The following is a 9,224-nucleotide window of genomic DNA, read 5'->3' on the forward strand; positions in this document are numbered from 1 at the left end:
ACAACACCAGCGTTATACAAGGCATCCGCGGCAAGGCGCCGGACTCGTCACAAGACGCGTTCCTCGAAATCCAAGAAGCGGCCAGGATATTTGATATACGGACGCACTGGTCCCCGGGACACCAGGGCATCGAAGGAAACGAGGCCGCGGACCGGCTGGCCAAAGAAGGAACGACACTGCCGGCGCGGATGGGTCAAATGGCAACACTAGCGGGCATCAAGCGGCTTGCAAGGGAAAAATTACAAAGCCAGCACAGGAGATGGTGGTATAAAGAGCGAAGGCCGCGGTACGCGGACTTGGGGCTTGAGGCAGCTCTGTCCAGCCCTCCTGAACTGGCCTTGCCGCGGGCTACGTTACATCACCTGCTGGCGGCACGATCGGGTCACGGGGACTTCGAGCAATATCACCGACGTTTCAACCACGACGACGCTCTAATGATGTGCTCTTGTGGAGAGGCGAAAGACGTGGACCACCTGGTCTACTGTCGACTAACGCTGGCGAGGAGGCAACGGTGGCCGACCCTCCACTCTCGCAGTATGCCCGAGCCCATAGGTCCTATGGGATCTCTCGAGGCCTACTTCAAGAGATTAATCACCGACCCACGAGGCTTCGAGGCCTTTCTCCGCGTGACGGACTTCTTCCAGAAGATCTGTCTGCGGTAGCAGCATCCACACCTAGGTAGATGTGAGTGCGGACTACAAAGAACCTCCCGATTCCAAGGGACGATTTGGGAAAGAATGAAACTGGGGCACCAGCGGGAACCGGGGACAGACAGAACGCGTAGTGGCCACAAGGCATGATTTGGAGGACGATGTAAAGAGACGACGTACTGTAGAGTAGGTAGCCTTGGCTCACGGCCCTCCACGCCATATACCCTTCGGGAGGTCTGCGGTAAGGGCTCTAGCCCGGCCGCCACGGCGTTAAATACAACAACAACAACAACAACAACAACAACAACATCGAGTGGCAAGGCGGCGTCAGTAAAAACGCCCTAGCTTTGCATCACGCTGTCCGCAAATACCGCTACCGTGGACCACCACCAAAGTGCTCATGTGGGACTTTTGGATTCCACCATCTTACTCATGGGCGGCTCTGACTAGACCGTGTTCCTGCCACTAAGGCTTTGACTGTATGATGATGACCAACTTAAACTCCGCTGTGGACTCGAATGGTTTCTTTCACAGAATAGCGTTTGCGTTTTGAGATTGCTCTTGATCAAGGGCTTTTCCTTGCTAATATGCTTGGTACACTGACTCAGCCCCTTTCTGGTCACGGCGCAGACCTGAGTACGAGTCATAGAGGCGCTCGAGGCCAAGTTACCTCTTTGCAGGCAATAAATCAGGTTTCACGATCCCAGAGTAGCGTTGAGCATGCGTCGTCTCCTTAGCACTAACGGTAAATTTGTGCCATTTCTATTGGCGCCTCACAACAAGCCTGACCTTCATCGAGCCGGGCCCAAGGACAGACTTCCATAGCTTCTTCGGCAATCAACTTGGTATCAGATCTCACGATCGCTTTCAGCTATCTTCACTGAGAACCTCCTGACAAGATTATGTTTGATCACCGAAGCCTTACGTACCTTAAGACTTACAGACATAGCTTCAGGGAAGTCATCTATGACTACGACACTGTTTATTTAGCATCGCAGTCTTAACTTCTGTTGACATACTCACTACGACTAGCTGGCCGTAATACTTGGCGGCTGCTTTGCGCTTATTTAGTATAACCCGGAAATTATGTTATCCTGGAAGGGTTTTGAATTCCCGGCGCCGGAGTTATCGAAACCTACGGCATTATAATAGAACATGCGATACCGTTTATCGTCCTTCCTAGCAGGGGTAATTAGCGTTGGTAATACCCGGTACTCTTCGGTTGAAGAGGAATTTCTAGAGCCCGATCTTTTTCGTACGTATCTGGACTAAGAGTACGCTGTAGCGTTTACTAAGGCCTTCGTGGAGTTCGAGGACCTTCTTTATCAGCTTCGGCGTGAGACGGAACGTCGTCCTTCCTCGCGTCTCGGTTCCTTAATTAGTTTGCTACGCGTAGTGGGACTATTTATGTGACTATGTTTTAATTATCGACCTGAGCTTGAACAGGTCTCTCGGCTTGTTTACCCTAGTACCTGGCTATCCGTTCGGTCTCCATCCCGTTGCCTCTTTGGTAGCGATGTCTGCTGCTTCATTGCCCTGGATGCCGACGTGGCCTGGCACCTACCGGACCTCCACGTCGAGCCCTTGTTTATGGAGAGCTTGTGTCCTCTCTGCGATGATCTTGAGAAGGTACGCGCCGGGTTTTCCTTTCGGTTTGGCTGATGATCTGATGGCAGCCTGGTTGTTGGTGTGTATGAAGACTTTGCTTTGGTAATTTCCGTTTCACTTGTTTTCTTGTGCTATCTCGAGAGCTATAACGATGCCCTGTAGCTCTCCCGCGTAGACTGTGGATGTTGTGTTGTCTCCTATGTGAGATTTCTTTATTTTCTGTGTGGTTGTGTAGACTGTAGCGGCCCCGATCTGACCGTCGATGCCACTGCCGTCAGTATAAATGTGTACTGCGTTGGTGTTCTATTCCAGACATTGTTTATGTTCTTTTTCAGCCTGCTTCGTGCTTTTGGCGATGTGGATGCGCGGTCCTTGTTACCACGGGCGTGACGAAGGGCGGTATGTGCTTATGTTGTTCGCTAATTGCGTTTTGTCTATCGTTTAGTCGATTTCTTACTGTTTATCTCGGGCTTATTTTCTTTCCTTTGCGTGCGGTGACTTTGGCTATGCCTACTCAGCTGATGGTGTCGATTTTGTGTTTCTATATCTGTTGTTCGATTGGCACGAGATGTATCTCTATATTTAGTGCTGGAAATGACGTTGCTCTGTATGCTCCGCATATTGCCCTAGCTGTTCTGGCTTGGAGCCTCTGCAGTCTATGTAATGTTCTCTTCGTCTAGCCCATCTCTTCCCATCCGTTGTTGGACCACAGCCAGCATGCGTACATCTGTGGTATTGCGACTCCCTTGTAAATCGTCCTCATCTCTCTCGTCATCACGCCCCACGTGGAGCTGAGCAGCACTACTTGACTTCACGCCCTCCGCAGTCAGAGAACGCATCGCATGAGAATATTCTCGCAACCTTCGAAGAATTTTCCGTACCCGACGCACCGTTGACCGGCCTTGTCCTTAAGCGCGTTTTCGAGGTTGGCAAAGAGACTATTTCGATTCAATTTGAGAAGGCGAGTATTTGCCATCGATGCCGAAACCCACTAGAGGTTCTCCAGCCTTCGAGTCCTTCGTTGCCTGAAGCGGGCCTTTCACGGTCACCGGGGAGGCGTAAACCGCGCTTCTCAGAAGCCGAAGATCGACTTTTGCGCCACTTGAAAGAGGAAAAAAACCTTTCGTGGAAGGCTATATACCGCGAGTTTTCTCGCCGATTCCAGGGTCGAAGTATGCAAACATTCCGAGTTCATTACAGTAAGAAGCTAAAGCATTGAATTGAATCTGGGTTTTGCCTCTTCATCATTCTTCAAGGTGTTCTAAAACTCTTGTGATGTCTGCCCGCTGTGATTCGTGAACGTCATTATAGGCAGTAGATGGCGTGCACCTTATCCAAAGTAGTTCACGATTGAGCTGAACCTCTCCAAGAAGAATAGTCGTCTACATTTTCCAGCCAGTGTTGAGACCAAATGAGTGTGCCATCAAATAAGCTTGCGATAGCGTTAAGATACGAAAGAATCGACAAGGATACTAAGACGCACCGCCTGCCGTAACTGGAATGCCCATGTTTGTTTTCGACAGCAACGCCGTCTGACCGCCTACGGGATCTTGCGCTTGCGAAAAGACAATTCACAGCTTGTCTCACCGCCTGCTCAAATAGTATCCGCTTCATCACCCAGTACTTCTCTTTGGGCTTGCTCACCGCCTGCTGATTAGAGCGGTGAACGCCAGGGATCTTTTACACCGCTTGCCAACTTTGCAGCGTCGCCATGAGCTTCACTCCACCATAGTACCTAACGGCTTTGCTATCATGCCAAGAGGCTCGACCGCCAATACCAAACCTTGTTTCATCCATGTACATGTGCTGCTCAGTCCACCATCGTCTACCAAGGTCGACGAAAAGCTAGAGTGAACAGTTTCTGGGTTACTACTATGGACAGGCAGAACAAAGTACTTTACGGGGTTCGAAGACTACAGGGTTGCCCAAACACCTTTTAAGGGCGGGGCACTACTTACATTTGCTGCGCAGTACACCGTCTACTGGAAATATAGTAGCGGCTGCTCTTCATCATCCTATCGAGTGCTGCAAGGCGACAGTACATTGGTCTCCAGCTTTTTTTCCAAGTCTGCCAAATTCGCGGATATGTTGGAAATAATCCGGAATAATGCCTGATTAGCTAGTGCCCCACACTCGTATGTACCGTCGCCTTACAGCACTCAATGGAAAACTTGACAGCCACGCGGCTAACTCTATGAGTCTATGCGTCTGCTGCTATACTATTCCGTCCGACGACGCGAGCTCTAGCCTTGCTTGGATTCACTCACTCATCCTCTTTCACGGAGCATCCTTAGACGGCAGCCAAGGCTTACACTCCGCTTTTGGAACTATAATATGGGAGATCTTTCGCTCGTTCGGTGGTCCAATGCCTAGTGCGAGGAAATGCGCGAGATGTGCTAGCAGATCTGCCGCCGTCAGGTTATCCAGTCGAGACACTGCGAGCAAGTCGAGGGATGGGGCGCCGGCGCCGTAAATGTACTCCCTCGTATAGCGTAGAAGCCTGGCGAGACAAGTGACCGAGAAGAGGCAACAGGGAAGCACGCGCTCAACCCGTTTGGTCACCGTTATAGGAGAACCCATTGCTGAGCACTATACAGTATGTCCCAGCTTATACAAAGAGAAAGAAGGTAGCATCGCAGAGACCTAGGCGTCCGGGGTATCCTCTTACGTACATACCGTAGTAAGCAACCTCTTATAGAATTATGTTTAACACTATCATCCTTAGGTCATCTATAAATGATATTCATTCCCATATATACTTCGTAACTATCTGCAGCCTGCAGGTCCGATTTAGTACTACCAGATGGGTAAGAAGAGGACATAACGCCGAACTTTCAAACCCTCACCCCCTTGCGTGCCCACTGGTGGATGTGGGAGCCACGAAAGCCTAGGATGGGTAGCTGTGTGATTTGTTGTGGTAACGATCCTGCATAGGCATCGAACTCCATGCATCTAGCGCATCAGGTAAGGAGCTAATTTATATCTACAACAGGATAGCTAGCCAGGAAACGAAACTTTCCGGACCTCTGAGACCTTAAGTCGCTAAGGATAATAAGTTGCGGTACGTAAAAACCAAGTCATACTGTTGGTGTTCCTATCACAGGGTAGCTGGTTCGAATCGTGGTTCGAGGAGAGGTCATTTGAACTATATAAACTTTTGCGCAAGGTGTAAAAAGCAGGTTCCAACCGTAGGGTGGGCAGGCCGCGATTCATATAAGTATGGTTTGTAAGTGGCTCTGCCCGGGCCCCTGCCTTGAGGTCGAATTGCATCCCAATCCTACACATACGTAAGATGAACTACATCTCGTTAACAAGCTCATTGGCAATTCGCAAGATTGTAGATAGAGGGAGGGGAGAGGGTTCACCTTAAGCGCACCTTCACCTGTAAGACTGTGATAAACTGCCCATAGTATAGGGAATGGAGGTGTCGCATTTACGCTTTCTATTCTTTTAGCCAACGAATCTCAGTAGCCTTGAGGGATTGTTCCCTCGACAGGCACCAACGACTAGCCGAAAACGAACATGGCAATACCGTACAGATGCTCCATAAAGGCACAGCTCGGGCTGGTCAACACTGCACCAAACCAACTCACTGCGTGCTATGGACGGTTCATGCGAGATTGCAAATATTGCTAACTTTCAATCCCTCAGATTGGACGAATAAGTGAATTGTACATTATCCAACATGCCCAGAATCCTCCACTATCTTACCGTCCCCCGAGAAGTACCCCATCGTCTTAATATCTATTCGTTGACTTCACTACTGAGTCGCTGCCCTTTAGAGCCTTCCTCGTCCGTCTGCGCTTGTTCGGCACAAGTTGCGCGAGTGGGGGGCGACCTGGCTTCACAGACTGCGCCCTTTCGAAGTCGATCAGCATGATGCCCTTGACCTCCTTACTGAATAGCATATTTTCCCTCTTCGCGTCATGGTGCTCAACACCCAGAGCACGGATTTCGTTCAATGACCGCGTTTTCATGGCTTCTAGGTCTTCAACTCCACAGTCCGTGCGCTTCATCTCGTAGAGATCCTGTCCTCCCCACGACAGAAATGACATGTGCACTATATAAACTCGGTGGTCATAGAAATAAGTTCTGTTGATCGTTCGAAGGTCGATAGATCCGAGGAATACCGGTACGTATACGCCCTGAATAACTCGTAGACGCTTGTAAAACGCTGCCTCGCGCTAAAGGTCCTCAATAAATGCCTCTACTGTACCCTTGCTGACAAAGGTGTAGCCATACGCAAGCAAGCTCACTTTGAACAAGACTCCACGAGCACCGCTCTGTCGTAAGGACACGATACCATAATCCAAGGACCGCTCGAGCTGTTCTTGGAGAAGCCTTAGAAATTCAGTCCGGTCGATTGGATGCTGAGCATTTGCACGTTGTCGACCAAGGCAGTGGCCGCGGTCATTGGCAGGCTTCCTGCAGTGGAGCAACTTGTTCGGGCACGCGGAGTCGGTCACACCGCCTCCGACAAGGCCTAACAAGCACTTTTGGGTGCAGTATGGCGTGTGTTTGAAGTGGCTCTCTCCTCCGTCTTCATCGCCTCGCGGCCGACGCGCCAGGACTCGCTTACTGCGTCGCTTCGCCTGACTGCCTTGACCCGCCTGGCTTTGAGAGTCCTTTCCGCGTGCTCGCCGTTCCGTAGGAGTGGGTGTGTCTGGCACGTCGCGCCTCGGCTCCTCATCGGAAGATTCGTTCGGGTCCCTTCTCATTTGCTCCGTCGTACGCCCGTCCCTCATAAGTCCTCGCCTCTTCCCTCGGAGCAAATAGGGAGATCTGTCGACGTTCTTGTACGCCTTTGGTTCGTAGCCTGGCGAGCTGTCTGGTGGATGCCTTTCTTCGTCAGGGATTGATCGCAGCGTCGTCTCGAAGTCCTCCCCCCACATCTTTAACTTGTTGATGGCTCGATGCCGCTCCTCCTGGCTATGCAGCCGTCTCTCGCTTGGCATGCTAAGGGCTATTAGACTGAAGGCTAAGTATTGAGTAACTGCCGTATAGAGGTGGGCGTGCTTGGGGTGGGCTTCTACCTCTGCAGAGGGCTCTGCTAGATAGTATAATAACGTCCCGGGCTCGCGCTAGTCGATTTTTAGGAACACGATTGCCTCACCCGTTGTTAATAGGCCGTGCTTGAGTCCGCTTTTGATTATGTAGTAATAGGTCTGTGTGATTGCGGTTATAGTGAGTCTCTCTGCGTAATACTGGAATCGCGCGTTTAGGTCGACCGATGTTGGGATCGTTTTACGATTAATTATTTCCTGATGTATATTTATCGAGCGCAGACCGAGGCGGAGATGTGGTGTAGTAAGTTTATGCGGTGGTTTATATTCGGAAACGTAAAGCATCGATCGGGTGCTTGAGTCGCCGTCGACGTCTTCGGTTCGATAGACGCAGATTTGATCGGCCCGTAGCTGTTGGAGGTCGACTTTATGATCGTGCGGTGTGGAGGGGGGCGTCGATGGGAGGTTGCGTTCCACGACCTCCGGAGCTACGTCGCTGAGCGCATGCGGGTGGTTCTCGAAGACGATTCCATTGCCTAGATCGAACACAGTCTTGACTGCTTCTACCTTTCTGAGCTCGTCCAAAATTGCTCTAACGGGGTCCTCGACGCTATTGTGCAGAAAGTACTCGAGGGCCTTCTCGTCAGTGATCTTGCGCTTCGCGATCCTACTTCCTAGCCCGGAAAGAAACGACGGGGTCTCGAAACAGCGTCTATCGGCAGGGAAAGTATCGTAAAGGGTGCCGAAGACGATGCTCTGTTGGTGCAGGAAGTCGGACCATGGCCGTAGAATGGTGGGACACAACTTGTTACGCGGATTTGTGATGGAGCCCCTGGAAGTCAGTCTGCGGTCCGTCTCGACTGTAAAGTTGGCGAAAACGAGGGAATGGCAGGCAGCGATGTATTCATCGAGTGACGTATGCTGGGTTTGCTGTTCTGCAGTGTCGGCGCGTTCTCGTTCTCTGTCAGCGCGTTCTCTTTCTTGTTGTCGCTCTCTTTCTGCCGCCACGGCGCGTTCTCGTTCTTTCTCAGCTCGTTATTCTGCTAGTTGCAGACGCTTGGCCAGCTCCTCAGCGTCTGTTGTCCTACTCATGATATCTGTGGTGGATGTGGTTGATAAGGCGAAGGTTCGAGGATTGTGTTCATACATACATAGTTTATTACGCCCCGGCTAAGCTGTTTAGGGCTCGCATGATTATCTACATATTCTCCACATTCGTTCATATCCTTGCCTCCCAGAAGCCCATACAAGTCTTGTTCGTCTCCGTATGTGTCTTTTTTAGTTTTGCATGTCGATGCTGCGGTTGCTCGTGGGGTTAGTAGCAGGCCATCTCGGAGTTGTTTCTCAAAGTGTTCGACGTCCTATCGTCGGCGGCCGAAGCTAGTCCTGCTGTCGATGGCACGAGGATGCGTGGGGGTGTCTCCGGTTAATTTGATGATGTTAGTTGCGTGTGGTTTCGCTGCTGGCTGATCTGTGCATCTAGCCTCTCCGTGCTCATGGCGAACTTGATCGTCTCTTTGACAACGTCTACGCTTGGCGACCAATCCTTAGGGTCGGACGCGCGCTTTCCTCCCAGGAAGTATGACAGATTTCCTCTCCGCGTTTCCGTCTGTTGGAGCATCCGAGTCCGCTGTGCCGTCCACTGTGTGCATCGAAAGAGAAAATGCTCTACCGTTTCTGCAGATTGCCCGCAAGCGCATAGCGCCGCGGCGGTTGCGCCGATCTGGTAGAGGTACCAGTTCAGCCTTGCCATTCCGGTGCGTAGTTGCGCTAGAATGCTGGCTTCTTTCCAGGCCAGTCCGTCATACAGCTTGCGTGTGTGGTTTCCCGGCAGGGCTATGTCGATCTTCTTCGAATATGCTCCTACGTTGTCGGGCAAGGCTCCGTGCTTCTGTCGCACGCTCTGTAAAGCGATCCTAAGTGCCGTCGAGTAGGCTCTGGCCGGCCGTTTTTTGTGGTGTCT

General features: G+C 51.2%; 1 protein-coding gene across 1 annotated transcript; it reads right to left on the reverse strand.

The window, feature by feature from the left end:
* Nucleotides 1–4,409: 4,409 nt before the first annotated feature.
* On the reverse strand, nt 4,410–9,014 carry BDZ83DRAFT_746066 (uncharacterized protein; the record flags this gene model as incomplete). The annotated part of the gene is made up of 6 exons (XM_060513204.1): nt 4,410–4,627; nt 6,023–6,442; nt 6,470–6,921; nt 6,991–7,339; nt 7,361–8,191; nt 8,934–9,014. The coding sequence occupies 6 exons, from the start codon at nt 9,012–9,014 to the stop codon at nt 4,586–4,588; spliced, it is 2,175 nt and encodes a 724-aa protein (XP_060357071.1). The 3' UTR covers nt 4,410–4,585.
* Between the last annotated feature and the right edge of the window lie 210 nt (nt 9,015–9,224).

The sequence above is a fragment of the Colletotrichum acutatum genome (assembly GCF_030867785.1).
Source record: "Colletotrichum acutatum strain CBS 112980 chromosome Unknown BDZ83scaffold_331, whole genome shotgun sequence".
NCBI classification, from domain to species: domain Eukaryota; kingdom Fungi; phylum Ascomycota; class Sordariomycetes; order Glomerellales; family Glomerellaceae; genus Colletotrichum; species Colletotrichum acutatum.